The 16,962-nt window shown below is 30.7% G+C and overlaps 1 protein-coding gene across 1 annotated transcript; it reads right to left on the minus strand.

Moving 5' to 3' along the window:
* Window positions 1-8,278: 8,278 nt before the first annotated feature.
* On the minus strand, window positions 8,279-10,982 carry LOC146949548 (protein LIGHT-DEPENDENT SHORT HYPOCOTYLS 7-like). Its single transcript, XM_085745539.1, has 2 exons — window positions 10,329-10,982; window positions 8,279-8,566 (listed from the first exon to the last, which is right to left on the minus strand). Exon 1 carries the CDS (start codon window positions 10,887-10,889, stop codon window positions 10,350-10,352), a length of 540 nt encoding a protein of 179 aa, XP_085601665.1. The 5' UTR covers window positions 10,890-10,982; the 3' UTR covers window positions 8,279-8,566; window positions 10,329-10,349.
* Window positions 10,983-16,962: the final 5,980 nt, after the last annotated feature.

The raw sequence follows: 16,962 nt of genomic DNA on the forward strand, positions 1-16,962 counted from the left end.
AAGGCGTGTGAGCCGTCCGATCAAAGATAAGTGGCTGAGATCAAACTGTGTGAAAACTACCAGAACAAATCTGAACCGTTGGATCAATGTTAATATTGCATGATGTAATGGCCATGCTATGTATTAAATTCATCAAATTAGTTTAGTGCAAAATAAAATCCGTTTCTAATGGCTTAATGAAGAATAAATCAACAAAAGAACTGGATTTGTCTCTAAACTATTTTGCGATGTAAATTTCGCGTTTTAGAGACGGACTTTGTTCGTCTATAATTTCGATTTTTCGAGTAATGTAGCAAGATTATCTCCTTGGCATTCTCAACACTCTCACTGTCCTACATATTGTTTGCTTCACTCACATATGGTGACCAATTTACACCCGTCTACAAACACTTCCCCACTTGAATGGGAATTCATGGCCACCGGAAAATAGAAGCAGGTTACGTAATCGACGAACGGTCCTACAAATGGGAATTCATGGCCACCGGAAAATAGAAGCAGGTTACGTAATCGACGAACGGTCCTACAAAGTGTAATGTTGCATGGCTAGAGGATGAATATGCCAAAGAGGAACACACTAAATGAGCGAAAATGTGAAAGATTTTTGCGAGAAGACTAAAGACACTTTTGTTTACTATTTGAAAAATAATAGCATCATCTAGGCGAAGATATGTTTACGAATTTATTGTAAAAAGACAATGCATTCTTTAGCACATGCTTTAACGCATTTTCTTCTAATCATATAGATCTCATAAATTTTATGAAATCACGCTCTTTAGCATCAAATAATTGATATATCTGATTTAAAATTATTCTTTAAAAAACATAAAATTATTCTTTAAAAAACAAATAGTTTGCTTCCACTTTCCATGAATTAGAGTTGGTAGGCCAACATTAATATTTTGTTATATTAGTAAGGATTGGGTAACACTAATTCAACATTGTATGCTAAAAACCAATTTTGTAGTAGTGGCCCCATACCCTAGCTTCATCTCTAGCTTTTTACACTCGGGTACTAGTATCAAATTTTCAATCTCTCTTTGTTTACCTTTTCTCTTCCACAAGACAGAATATCAATTGCCATTATTAGGACAAATTTTCAGAGCTTACTAAATAGGAGGATAGATCAACTCCTAGTGATGATAACGAAGCATTTGTTTTTATTTTAAATAAAAGAACTTATTATATGCACTGTTGCAACAAAGGGAACTACAATGTATTTTCTTAAAAGGATCAAGGATAAAAGAGCTAATATTAACTAAAACATCTCAGGTCATTTAGTTTGCGACAGTTTGCGAAATCTGGAAAGAAAGAAATAACAGGCATTTTAACGACAAAATTTGCTTAATATGTCAGGTGGTCGATAGGATTAAGTCTCTCGCATTTAGGTGGTTGAAGGTGAAATTTCCTACTCTTCCCCTTAACTACCATGATTGGTGGCTTAGTCCGTTCACCTTGTTAGGCATAGGCTGATAGTTATTTCTTTTTTGTTTGTTTTTGTACAGTTTCCTCTTGTAAATATTGTTTCGACATTGTTTGTCTTTCCTATGTACACCTTATGCTAGGAAAGACTTTTTGAGTTGGTAATATATTCCATTTTAGCCTCTTAAAAAAAATATTAACTAAAACATCACAATATATCAGTCCTTTATTTGTCAAAAAATATACCAGTCCTTTTTGTGCTTCTTTTCTCTTTTCGGAACAAATTTCTTTGAATCGTAATATGAAAAAAAACTTACTTGAGTACAACCCAAATCAAAAATATTTGATCACACAAATAAAAGATTAAAAGTAAAAACTATGTTAAATAATATTAGTACTAAATTATTTCAATTTTATTTTTTCTATTTATATGTCTGTCAAACATTTTTTATTTGAAACCGTGCCAATTAAATATGAGTTTCTCTATCATGTACAAACTTGCATGGATTAAGAAGTCAAAGATAGTAAATTTTTCTTGAAACTTACTCCCTCCGGTCACTATTATAAGCAAAAATTGATTTTTTAGGTTCATTCCATAAATGATGTATGTGGTCTATATATAAACTACATACATTATTTATTGAATGAATCTAAAAAGTAAACTTTTGCTTATATTAGTAACCGGAGGGAGTATGTACTTTGTACTAAATACTCTCTTTGTCCCTTATTATAAGCATCTTTGACTAACTTCACACATATTAAGACAAGTTGGTAGTATAGTTAATGTGTCTAGTTTGTGTGTCAATTTTACTAAATTGTTCTTTGTTTGTACGTATATTTAATTTAACTTTTATTATTCCAATGCAAATTAGTGGTATTAATTAGTAGACATGGCGGCGGGGCGGGGGCGGGTTTTAACACACCCAACCCCGCTCCCACCTCCGCCCCCAAACCCGGCGGGGATAGAAAGTTTACCCCTAGACCTGCCCCAACGGGGACGAGTTTCCCGGCCCAGCCCCCACCCCACCCTCAAAAACTGTAGGAAAAAAAAATCACACTAAGCAAGCAAATTAGTTCCTATTGACAACAAATTATTAATTCAACTATGACAACACGCGTCCAACTTAAAACACTAACGACAAATAAACATGGAATATTCAGGAACGATAATTTAGCTGACGAAACTAAACAAATTAATATAAACAAATCGATAGCAAAGAAAGCCAAATTGTTTAACAACACTTTATGGTACAGAATTTGAAAAACATAACCTACACATGGAATATTGATTGAACAGAAGATGAAAACGAAACAATAATAATTAAAAATGCTAAAGAATAAAAAAATAATGAGAAAGATGAGGGAAAATAAGGTAATAAGGTAAATTCGCGTAACGGGTGCGGGGCGGGTGGGAGTATCCCCTGACCCCGCATTAAAACTTCGGGTTTGCCCTGCACCTGGACCCAGTTTGGCTTTTCCCCGTTAAAATCGGGGCGGGGGCGAGTGGAACCCGACGTGTGCGGGTTGTGTTGCCATGTCGATTAATTAGAGGTATGTTTAGAAAAATAATAATAAATGTACTTAGTACTTTGTATAGGGACTTGTATTTAGCGACTAGACTTTTTTCAAAGTGGACTTATAATTAGGGACCGAGAGAGTACATAATTTTGTAATAAATAATTGTTGTTTTCAATAGAAACTTATCATTCGTAGCAGTCTTAACCTATGCAATATTTCATACTAGAATAGACAAACCCATTAAAACTCTCTTAGGTAAGACAAAAAGTTGAGTTTATGACTTATAACTTATAAGCTCGCATGATTTAAATACACTCGTTTGGTAACTGTTAATTTTACATGAGCTTATAACTAATTTTTATGAGTTTATAGCGGTTTGTGATAAGAAGCAGCTTATAACTTTTCACTTTTTACCTTAATATTAACCCTACAATCTTAATTGAAAAAAATAATAATTAAATGCACACATTTGCTTATTACACAAATGAAATTGGCAACATCAAAATTCCTGTTTTTTTAAAACCGAATAGTAGGTCGAACTGTTGTGACCTTTGGTTCAACCGGTCCAATTGATTGAACCGCTATAGAATCTTTAAATTACAAGGGGTGATCTCCAAACTTTTTTCTTTTTTTACAGGAGGCAAACCATATTTTGCCTATATGGCAGGGGGTAAAAGTATATTAAACCCTATTATCGAAGACTAAAATTACTATTAAAATTTTCAAGGGACTAAACTTGAAATTTGTGATTATGTAAGGACTAAAAACATACTTAACCCAAAATACAATATAACTTGTTCTTATTTATTAAGTGTAATTTTTGGCTGATACTTGTTGTATAATTTATTCTCTCCAAAAATAAAATAAAGCAAGCATTATAAACATTTTTTGCCTTTTATTTTATATAAAAATTGTGTTGTTTTTTAAGGGGCTTATCTTTAATATGAGAGTTACACCTCCAATTTTATAGAAACGATCGTGTTAACAAACAACTCAAATTCAACTCATTTGGTTCATGACCCAAACTCAATAATTTATTTAATTATCGATTCGTGTTTTAAACTATATTCGAGTTGGTTTAGTTCTTTACCGACCCATACCAACCTAAGTGGGTAACGTCTGAATATGAGTTGCAACTGTTCTCCCGATTAAAGCACCCAAAATTTCCGCTTCAAGAAGAACCCAAAATGAGGCCAACAAATCCCTTTGTTTGATGCCTTTTAAACATTGATCTCTTAGGTTGGACTTCAATTTATGACATTGACATATTCCCTTTAAAAACACATGCACACATCCACGATTTCAAACTTTTCACTGAAACGAAACCTATCTAACATGTAATCTAAGACAGTAACTTTTTCTTCTTTCAATTAGGAACCACTTTTAATATAACCAGGAACATTTGACTGTAACAAATATATTAGACCTTAATAATTTCAACCACCTACAATTAATTTGAGACCTGATTAGAGAAAATACAAATATTTCATGCCACCCCATAACTTACTCAATTACTATTAGGGATATGTTTTAATTTAAGAAGGATTGTGCCTATGCCTAGCTAGTAGCTACTAGCTCCACCATTTAAGCTACATGATATATGACATTATCTTCAATTAGAAAAGTATACAACTATAAATAACCCTACACATTTAGAATATGTATTTAATTCTTCATGGCTAGATTCGTTTATATAGGATACTATGTATATGTTTTTTAGGCAATACTTTAACTTACTCCCTTTATAGTCAAATGAAAGTCGAGCACATATAGGATTCTAAAATGACAAATCTCATCTCATAATGTACAATCATGAATTTGTTGTGATGTGCCTAATTTAGAGATTGAAAAACTTCAATCAATATAACTTAAAAAATATTGTGGTAGTTTTAGAGGTTAATCTTCAAAAGTATAACTAAATCAGTGGTGTAGTAGCCAAGGTTTTAGATTATAGTCTTGTAGATTGAAAAAATTTAGTTGGGAGAAGACTCGTTAAAGGTGGTTAGATAGACTATCCGATGGATATTAATATTAATCATCAACAAAGCCGACAAATAAAAAAATGGTGTGACGACCATTTTGAAATTTTTGGCATCTAAATTGATAACTAAATACCAAATTTTTGGTCAATAGATAATACCAATAGTCTCTCTAGAGAATCTCTCATCCATCGAACGTGATATAGGTTAGACTACTACACGGTGTGCTATAATGTTCCGTCCATAAGTCCACAACAACACATTTTTGAGGTATTGTCCACTTTGGACTTTGTGCGAGTCCTCACGATTGTCCTTTGTAAAAGACGCTTTGTTGGATTGAAGAGAATGAATGTTGTTTATAGACTATTTGTAACCACAATTTCCAAGAAATATGAATTTTTTTTGTGTGTATCGTAAAAGAATCCCTTTAGTTGAAGCTAAGAGACTAAAGAGTTTGTCAACCCTCAAGTGCGGCATACACTCAATTTTTTTTTTTTTTTGAGCAACATCAAATCGATCTTTATAACTGAGGGAATGGCAAGTTAAGTAATTAAACAACAAATGGAGGAATTAAATCAAAGATATTGAAGTGGACACAGGAAAGGTATCAGATGATTTCTAGGTTTGCAATATGCATGCACATCATTTTACAGTAAACATCACTAGTGATATATATAGTGAAAAAGATTGTAGTCCGTTTGATTTAGATCACTATTAAAAAAATTAGTAAGATGAACACTTTGATATCATGTAGTTTTGTTGGATATAATCCTTATTTTAGTTATTTAATGTCATGTCATCATTTTATATTTAATTATTTTACCGTAAATTTATTTTTTGAACTAATTTTGTCACATAAATTTGGATTATATCTACAAAACTAAATTAATAGAAATTTTGTCATGCCCTACAAAATATAAATTTTGTCTTAAAAATATAAGATGTTACTTTTGTGATAAAATAATAATTACATAACTTTTTTATGAAACTTACTTGTAATAATAATTACATAACTTTTTTATGAAACTTACTTGTTTTATATGCTTAACCATTGTCCTTGGGAGCATTAGTTAGCATTCTCCTAAATTTATTAGGGCACTTAAAGTTAATAGTGAAAAACATATATTAGTGTCCGACTAGAATCATTTTTCTTTTGTCGTAAAAGCTCCAAATACAATGCTTCTACTAGAATCAACTTTGGATAACAAAATTATTTGACTAATCAAACAACATAAAAGCATCAAATCACGTTTTTTACTCCAGTGGTACATTGAACCAATTCTATCGTGTACCCAAACGTATAATAAATAAATAGTAACCAAAAAAAAAAAAAACGTATAATAAATTGAATGACAAAATTGGAAACAAATTTCACATTTTTCTTTTGTAAAATTTTTCTACTAATTAAAATTTTCAGAATTGATTAATACTTCTCAATCCAAAAAAGGATAATTGTGTTTTTTTTCTTTGTGGCCGGGATTCGAACCCCGGACCTTGCATATATTATGCATTGTCTATATCAACTGGACTAAGCTCACGAGAACAAGATTTTTTCTTTTGTAAAATTTTTCTACTAATTAAAATTTTCAGAATTGATTAATACTTCTCAATCCAAAAAAGGATAATTGTGTTTTTTTTCTTTGTGGCCGGGATTCGAACCCCGGACCTTGCATATATTATGCATTGTCTATATCAACTGAACTAAGCTCACGAGAACAAGATGGATAATTGTGTTTTTTTTTCTTTGTGGCCGGGATTCGAACCCCGGACCTTGCATATATTATGCATTGTCTATATCAACTGAACTAAGCTCACGAGAACAAGATTTTTTCTTTTGTAAAATTTTTCAACTAATTAAAATTTTCAGAATTGATTAATACTTCTCAATCCAAAAAAGGATAATTGTGTTTTTTTTCTTTGTGGCCGGGATTCGAACCCCGGACCTTGCATATATTATGCATTGTCTATATCAATTGAACTAAGCTCACGAGAACAAGATAATTGTGCTTTTTTTTTTGGTAGTGGTCGGGATTTGAACCCCTGACCTTGCATATTTTATGCATTGTCCAAACCAACTGAGCTAAGTTCACGAGAACAGATAATTGTGCTTTCTAATATTACTGCTTACGCTTCTCAATTTTTATTATTATGATATTGTACCAAATAAGTGATTTAGTTAACTGTTTCATATATTCTAATGTATAGTTTTGATCGTTAATACATTTGATCGTTAATACATTTAAATATATATTAACAAAGATTTTTTTTGGTAGTGGTCGGGATTTGAACCCCTGACCTTGCATATTTTATGCATTGTCCAAACCAACTGAGCTAAGTTCACGAGAACAGATAATTGTGCTTTCTAATATTACTGCTTACGCTTCTCAATTTTTATTATTATGATATTGTACCAAATAAGTGATTTAGTTAACTGTTTCATATATTCTAATGTATAGTTTTGATCGTTAATACATTTAAATATATATTAACAAAGATTACAAAAAATTGATATTTTGAAAATGTTAATCGAGACAAACCGTAAACAATTTATATGATCCACTTGTCTTTATATATTAGTAGAAAAATATATTGAAAATATGTTATGAAAATAGTGCACATAGTGTAACTATGTCATTTATTTTAGGACGATGGAGTATAAGGTTTATATATCAAACATGTTATTCTCTCTAGTCTTATTATTGAAAAAAATAATATCAAACTCCTAATTTTTTTTTTGAAAGACAAACTCCTAAAAAAAGTTGTTAGTATCCTTCAGTTTTTTTAATACAATAACCGAAAAATTAATTGCACTCTACAAACAACATTTATTTGGATTTTTCTTAGGAACTTTATTTGGACAACTCAATAACTTTACTCAATAGATATTTTTTAAATTTGCCACTAAAAATATTTTTAAATCTTAGCATTTTTTTTAAGGAAGCATTAAATTGAAAGTTGATATCATATAAGTTATCTTTAAAAGCTTTTAAATAAATCTAAAATCATTTCATTACACCATTGAGGTGTATAAAAATTAATGTTGTAAAATAAAAATATTTAAGAAGTTTATTGATGCACCTCAATAATCTAAAAAATGATATTACATTTATTTAAAATTTATATTCCCTAAAAAAAATTATATAGTCGACCATAAACTTTCAATCCAACAATCAATTTTAAAAAAAATGCATATTAGTGTAAATGACATAGTTAGACTATGTGCATTAGTTAGACTAGTGAAAATAGTGAAAATACTTTGAAGATTTAAGGGAAATGATAGATACAGTGACAATACGATTTCATTGTAATTTTGGCAACCTCACCTTAATTCAAACATGCATTATATATGATACCCCATCAAATTATAAGCAATTAATTCATAATAAGGGTGAATTGATATAGTACAGGGACTAGCCCAATATTGTAAACTCAATTCTTCCTCAACTTCATTCTAAAATTCTCATTCGAACATATAACAAAATACATCCCATGACTCATAAAGACCATATGAAATGGGTTAAAACTTTACCCAAGAATATATTTGCTGGACAATCCATAACAAACAACCAGCATTCCATGTCTTTACCTGAAGTAGTTATCCAATGCTTAGCAACAAATTTAGATTCAGGACTTTGAAATACTTTAGAAACCTGAGATCAATAACAAAGGATAATCCAAAATTAAACAAATGTGCATTACAAAAATAATATATATGTACTTAGAACATGGTTCTAACTTTTGCAATTAATTTCAAAACTTTACATTATATTGTTGATATAAATTGATAAAAAATTGAATTATTGCAAAGCAAAATAAGTGTAATAGATAATTACATCATATCCAAGCACATGGTGAGTATAGGTGGTAGTACAATACAAATTAATGATCATAGTCAAAAGTAAAGCTTAGAAACTATCGTTTGCAATTAATTTCAACACTTTTCATTTTATTGTTGGTATGAATATTGATTGTGAAAATGCAAGAACATACATAGTAATAGTATGGTCAGATATGCCTTGCAGTGTTAGGTGGTTGGAAAGACTGTGTTTCATGTACGGAGTCTCAGATATATACACCAACAACAAAAAGGACATTCATCTTATATGGAAACAATGGGATATAAAAAATATTGGTTAGAATAAGACAATATTTTAAGAAAACAAGAGATTTTGGATTCTAGAAGATGACACCGGCTTATAAGATTCATGGAAGAGAATCTAAAATTTCACTCATCCATAGATTTTGAAGATGCTATAAATATGAATCTCTTAGAAAATTGTTAAAAAATCCATATAAGTTAATTAATTTGATATATAATATTTTTTAGTCAATGTTACTATAATTAATTACTACTGTAAAAAACTTATATTTATTGCAAATTGGTAACAACAAATTTAAATTTCTAGCAGGTTATGAGATCCAGCATAGGACTATATTAGATCCCCAATATTTTGAGTGCCCTTTTGGCCATACAATGTCCCCAAGAAAATCTACTTATGAATAATTTAAAATGCTTAAATTTTATATCATTGTAGAAACATTGTTAATGGAAGACACATTAACATAGTCCGATTATGCTAAAAGAAGTAAGTTTTTTATTTTTTAACAAAAGAAAACAAGTAAGATTGTGTGGAAAAGCCAACTTGTAAATATATAAGCAAAATATAATATATCATATAATCTGAAAATAAATAATTAGAAAATGTAGGAAACATGGTAATATTGTCATCTTGCATTTGGAATCGACAAAAATAAAACTAATGAAAGATCATATTACCTCCAGTACTGTATATTCATTGTAAGAACAGAAGAAAATGAAACGATACAAGGTAAATAATACTCCAACATTTATAACAAGTATAACTATACATAAATACAATTTAGGGTTTTGAAGTCTATAGATTAGGGTTTGATATGAAATCAAATGTAGATGCAGTTAGAGAAATTTATGTAAATACAACAATATTTTATGGTTTAAAATTAGGTGTACTGTGTCTTGATGAGATTGATGATTTTTCACTTGTTGCAGAAAATTCAACCAGTAAACACTCAACTATACAAAGTATATAATTATTAAAAAATTCAAAAAAACTATACAAAGTATATAGATATATTTTCCACAAACTAGTTTGTTAATTAATTGCCTAAAAAATTGTTCAATTATGTCCTTTCTATTTAGATAATGACAATGTTAATTATTCAAGAAATGATTCCTTTCTTTTCCATATCAACTTTTGAAAAGAAAAAAAAGAAGCAAAATATGACCGATTGTACTCTTATATATATTAATGAAATTCATTTTTCTGTTAAAAAAACTAAGTTAGATCGAGTATCCCTTAATTATACTCTTCTTAATATATGTTATGCATATATAAAAAAAAAAAAAAAAAAAAAGAGAAGAGAAAAACTTACCATATATGGTAATGATAAACTTTACTGCATAGGCAAATTTGAGGTATCTCCGTTATGTTTAATTGCAACCCTCTTCTTCTTTTTCTTCTTGTAAGGAATTCCTCTAGCCTTAGCTTGAGAATCTCTCACCTCACGAAGATAGATTCTTATGGAACCACTAGCAAAAGGATTAGTTTCAGGTAATCCACCATTTTCTTCATAAGCAGCTCTTAATCTTCCAATAAGTGCATCAAGGCTTCCCCAAGCTTGTTTTAGAGGACAAGTACATGGTCCGGGTGGTTCGGTTTGTCCGAAAAACAAACAACCTTGTAAGTGCACTTTTGTTTTTCCAAATTGATCCAAGTACCTTAGGAATTCAAGAACATGGTTTGAATTACAATTTGAAAGTGCAACTGGTGGTCTTTGATTCCTTAAGTATTGTCCAAAAGTGTTCCAATCTCTTCTCTTTTGTGACTCATATCTACTAAGTGGAATTTGTTGTTGATGCTGCTGATTTTGATCACCATCACCTATTGAAGATCTTGATGATCCTTCTACTATGTCTTTTCCTTTGTTGGACATATCTTCTTTAAGATTATTTCATTTAGTATTTCTTTATTATGAAAGGGAAGGTTTTTTTGGTTTGGTGGAGAGTGAGAAGAAGGGAGAGAAGACAATAGAATAGAAGTGGAAGAAATATATTTAAAACTAAAAATGAAAAAATAATTTAGGGTATCACATCAAAGGGCTAATGAGGGGACAATGTATGGGACCAATGAAAGTGCTTTAGCCTTTCTTTTTCTTCATTGCCTACATTATTTTCTTGCTTTAATGGTACAATTAGTATTAATCATACTTTATTTTTTCCACATTTTTAAAATTTTATTTTATCATTGTGCTTCCATCATCAAAGCAATTATTAATGGGTAATTTAGAGTAATTAGCACTATACGGTTATTGCCCTTGTAACTATTTAATAACAGTCTAGCTTTGTCTATTGTTTAGGGGCTTGTTTGTCACGTATTAGCAAATTTTGTGATTAAAAGGTAAACTTAATGGTTTCCGTGACCTATCCTATAATTTATATTCACATGGTAGATAGTATATGGTGTCACATCTCTTTCATATGATGGTCACGAATCACACAACTTTTCAAATTAGATTACCTTATATGAAATATCACTTACAAATGGAAATTAATTAAGCTAGCTGATCATTCAAGAGTTTGTAGCAAATGGATTTAACAAGTATTTCAAGCTATTGATTTCAAGTCGAATTTTAGATTCAATAATATAATAGGGACACCGTTGGTAAAACTTTCATACAATGTTTATGTAAAATTATTTAATAACAGCACATCACAACCAACCATATGTGTGAATTAACATTAAATTATGATAAAAGTCGCATGCTTATATGATTTGACGGTTACAATGGATTGACAACTTAAACTTTTTACATTAACGGTGTATATGAATTAAATTCATTAAAAAAATACCGAAAATAATGTTTCTTTTTTATTTATTTTTCGCCTTGAGGATTCTTAACAAGGATAAACTTAAATGGTTCTTTAACTAACCCATACATAGTATTGGAAAATAAAAATAAATTTCAGTTCAAGTGGAAGAATAGTCGTTATTGCTTGCATAATTGTTCAAAGTATCTTAATCTGAAAAATCCCACGCACACACGCGTGAGACTCATATTGTAGTACTTTTTATGCTTAATTATGTAGTACACAATATCTATAAATTGCATTTTTTTACTAGTTGTGGTTATGTGATTTTTTTATCAAGTTAACTTAAGTCTTGTTCAAATTATCCATATGCTTCACTTTGATTAAAGACAGGTTATAATTATATTCCTCACAATTTCATCTAATTGTATAGTTCTGTTTTGATTCTGTTGAGTTATGACTCAAATTTTGTGTTTCTGGTGGAGCTGAAACCGTGACACGATTTTACAACCGTGATTCAATTTTTTAGGTAGAACTTAGAGGAAGTTTATGGAAGCCATCGTGACACAATTTTGGGATAAGCGTGCAATACAGAGTTGTGTACGATCTTAATCGTGGCGCGATTGAGGCAAATCATGACACAGTTTTGGATAGATCTAAACAGTACATAAGCACTCTTTGACCCATTTGTTGGGCAAGCTTGGTGAATCTCATGGAAACCAAAGGAGGAAACTTTTAGGGTTTTAGATACTAAAGGTTGAAGGTCTTTGGGTGAGGTTCAAAGCTTTAATATGTGAATCTTGGAGAACCAAAAGAGGGGGCTATTGGGAGAGGGTTGGTGCCTTTTGGGGAGAGATTCATGGGGCTTGGAAAAACATCAGAGAGTCTTTGTGAGCAACTTGGGTGAGTGAAATCATTAAGTCTCTTGTTCATGGGAGAGATTGGAAAAAGAGTAGAAATTAAGTTTGTTCTCGGAGAGCTTGTTGAAACTAATTTCTTATAACCCTATTGTATCTTTTTGTAAAGAACTCAATGATAGTTGATTGAAGAGATCAATCTCTCTCCTATAGTAGGTCATTGTTGGACCGAATTGGATAAACATTTATTGGTGTTGTTATCTTTCTCTACTCTCTTTATCTTGTTTATTCTTTGGTTCGATTGTGGTTTTGCTTTACACTTGGTTGCTAGATAAGATCTAGATTGTTGTTGTTGTTTGTGGCTATTTTGGTTATCGGTTACCATTGATACTTGCTCCACAAATCTAAATTTCATTGATGTGAGATTTAGAGCTACCATTCACAGCAGATTCATATATGCAAATTGTAGTCACGATTTTTAATGTACAAAAGGTATATTGATTTTTCTTATAAGCTAGAAATAGTACAATATTGTGTTTAGAAAAAAAAGGAAGGTCGCTCACAAAAAAAAAATTCTTTTGGGTTAACATTTTGGTTTTAAGGAAAAGAGGTTCGGGCAATTTGAAGTTCGACTGAAAGATAAATAATGTTTGATCAATAATTGTTCCGTCAGAAAAATGTCACTCACAATTTAATTAAGGGTTTGTCTAATATTAGACCTCCTAAGATGGTCTATTTTATAGTAAAAAGGTAAATTTCTAATGATAAAAAAATGGAAAGAAATGTCATATTTTATTAAAATTTCTAATGATCCATCTTTAAACCCTTTTTAAGAGGTCTATATTAGAAAAATCCTTGAATGAATGGCGTGCTATCCTGTTGGATTTTATTCATAGGCAGTAACATCAAGAGCCTCATTTGTTTTGTTTTTTCTTTAATCTTTTTTGTTGTTAGGTAGAGTACCCATTGCACACAATTTTTTTTTACTGGTAGAAAATGAGCTAAGAACCAAAATCTAGAAATACAAGGAATTTGAGTACCCACATCATAATCTTATATTTATATATACTCTTTCTATTTCATGAAGTTCTTGCAATAAACCAATACTAATACCTGATCTTAATAAAGTCAAATAGCAATTGATCATCAGTTGAACAATGACACCACTCAAAACAAAATTATCATGCATCTTCCTCTAGCTCCACGCAAAAGAGTGTATTGATTAATTAATCAAGTTCATGTATATATTATATTCGATTAAAATATACTATCTTGAAACTGACTTAATCTTTTAATCTATTTTATTTTAATGAAAATATACTATCTTGAAACTGACTTAATCTTTTAATCTATTTTATTTTAATGAAAGACACAGATGTATTATGTTTAATTCTATTCTAAAAAATTATCCACTGTATATTTTAAAATATATTCTGTTCTTTCTAAAACTGTATATTTAAATTTTAATCAGCTAATAATTATACATATTTATTTTTTAATTTTTTAAATTTGAAAATACCCAAACTTGAAATATTTGCTAAGTAAATTTTTTTATATTTTAAAAATTTAATTTTTTTTTCATATATTTTGAAAATTTTAATTTTTTTTTTAAGAAGAAATGAAAATTTATCTTATATGTATTGTTTCATTTGAGACGTGAATTTTAATTCCTCATGTGCCCTAGTGATCACATGAAGAGCATCAATGATCCGTACAAAATGCAAGATTTCAGTTTACCAAACCCTACATCTAAAATATTCTCTCCAAAAATCAAAACCACAGCTAAATATTACTCCACGATCTCAAATTATTTGATTTTGACTCTTGAATCAGAAAGGATCGATGTGGACATGCATAATAAAAACTTACATAGCAGCCCCAAAAGTAATTTTCACCAAATATATATTATATATAATAAACTAGCCAGTAATTATTAATTAAAAACACTGTGAAAGTGAAGAATCGTAATGCCCACTAACATATGGTGGAGACTAATCCAATAACCTATAGTTAACTGCACTAATATTATTTCATCTAGCATTACCAAATTGTCCTTGCATGTGTCTTAAGTTTATTTTTTTTGCTAGCTCCTTTACCTTGGAATTATATTGGTACATGATTTGTCACACTTCACTGACACTATCACCCAAAATTGCCAATTCACCAATCTAACAAACAAAATTTCATAATAGTAAATAATATCCATAATATAGAGGTGTGGTGTGGTGCTACATTTTGTTGTTTCCCTCAGGTTTCCGGCATCTTTCCTTCAATTTGGACTTTACATAGAAACGTGTAAACCAACCGTAGCACTTGGGAAATACACTTTTACAACCTGTTTCCATAATTCTAGCAAGAAGTCAAATTGTTCAATGTCTCATGTAGTACACAGTCCTTTCCTGCGATCAGGAACCTTCATATATAAGTATAATAATTTTTTAATATATAAAAGAGAAATATAAAGGGTATTAAAATCCAACTACACAAGCATGACACATTCCACTAAACTACACAATTTTTTTTTAATAAAAATGATAATTTCTCTACACAATTTTTTTTTAATAAAAATGATAATTTCTTTTAACAACAAAAGAGAATTATATATAATCCAATCAAAAAATGAAAGGAGAAAGAGGGGTAGTACCACGAATACTCCAACCCAAAATAAAAGAAAAACAAAAGGACCCAATGAATACAAGGAAAGGATTGATGTACAGTTCGTTAAACAAAGATTCCCTTGGCTCTATTTGAGAAGGGATTTGGATCATCTTATTCCCTCTCTTAAATCTCTATATTTTTTTTTTTTTAATACGGTGACAATTTTAAGATCCAATATGAGCGAGTGTTATAAGTAATTAGTAGGTAGTTAATTAGGCTTAAGTTGAATATGAATAAGTGGTCCATTATGATTAAATAATAAGAGGTTTATTATGGTTGAATACTTGAATGTTCTCTTTATTTATATATTAAGGGAAATTTTTAGGAGTTCTTGGGTACGACGGAGTAAGTTTTTTAGAGACATAGTAGGATTTATCTCTAAATTGTGTTGAGTTTTGCCCTAAGTTCCACTATTATTGTTACTGTAAATAAAGCACCATATTTTTCTTAATTATATTCAGTTTCTTCATCTTGCTTCTGTTGTTTAATTATAGGATCTCTTGGTTCCTATCAAATTCTCTTAATCTATCTCTCTCTCTCTCTTCGTTAAAAAGTAAAAATAAAATCAAGAGAGAGGGGTATGTTAGAGAGAGATAAAGAGTTAGGAAATGGAAGGGAATGATCTAATTTGGTTAAGAAGACGTAACTGTGATGTGTTCAACTAGGCATGGCAACAAAACCCATACTCGTGGTTACCCGCCCGAACCAAACCCAATTTGACGGGTTTTCCCCGTTTTAACTGGGTTTGGGTATGGGTTTGGGTTTTCCCTGATTTCAAAACACGGGTATGGGATGGGTAACGGGTATATACGTACCCACTCAGAACCCATACCTAAACCCGTCCCGAATGCAGAAAATTATTTTATGTTGATATGCCATATTATTTTGTTTGATAATTGTCGTGTTATAAAAACTACCATTGATATTTAAAGGAGCAACTAAATCAATCAGTCTAACAAATGTTAAAGTGAACATATTGTTGGATAATGCATTACAACATTTCTCTGGGGATTGCAAAAAAACTTCTATTTTTTATTAAAAAAATTTATTCAATGCGGGAACAGGGATGGGGCGGGGATACTCAAACCTATCGGGGACGGGGATGAGGTTTAATTTCTCATCCCTGTTGGGTATGTGTATGGTAACGGGTAAGTATATGAGAATTGAGTATGAGGACGGGGAATGTAAAACTCGTACCCACCCCGCCCATTGCCATGCTTGTGTTCAACTGGTTCCACACATTAGGTATGAATCTCATATAAGTTTGTCTCACTTAGACGATCGCCTGACGGGGTGTTAGTATGTGTTTCACTTTGGTGGAGTGTTATCTCGCTGCTTGGAGTTGATCCAAATTCTACCCCATATTGATTCTCATAGGCTGTGGTTACAAAGTGACAAGTAATGGCTTAACTACCTCTTTTGTAATGACCCCTGGGTGGGCCGGTTTCTTTGAGTATCTAATTCTAGAGACTTTTGACAATGTGGATCATTAATCGGTAAAAAGGGTTATTGTGATGGGGATGTCAAGGTCTAGGACCTTACATGCTAGGAGATGTTTGTTTGTTTGTTTGTTTGTTTGTTTGTTTGTTTGTTTAGGAGCATGCATTATTGGATAATTCAGTCACGATGTTCAATGGGATCACTCTCCCTCATGCTGAGGATTTCTGGTTGTGGAAACACAAAA

This window comes from Medicago sativa, chromosome 2 (assembly GCF_051527215.1).
Source record: "Medicago sativa cultivar Bolivia chromosome 2, Bolivia_mono, whole genome shotgun sequence".
NCBI classification, from domain to species: domain Eukaryota; kingdom Viridiplantae; phylum Streptophyta; class Magnoliopsida; order Fabales; family Fabaceae; genus Medicago; species Medicago sativa.

What these genes read in the sequence shown, in the direction of transcription:
- LOC146949548 (XM_085745539.1), bottom strand. Translation starts at nt 10,889, where the DNA reads ATGTCCAACAAAGGAAAAGACATAGTAGAAGGATCATCAAGATCTTCA.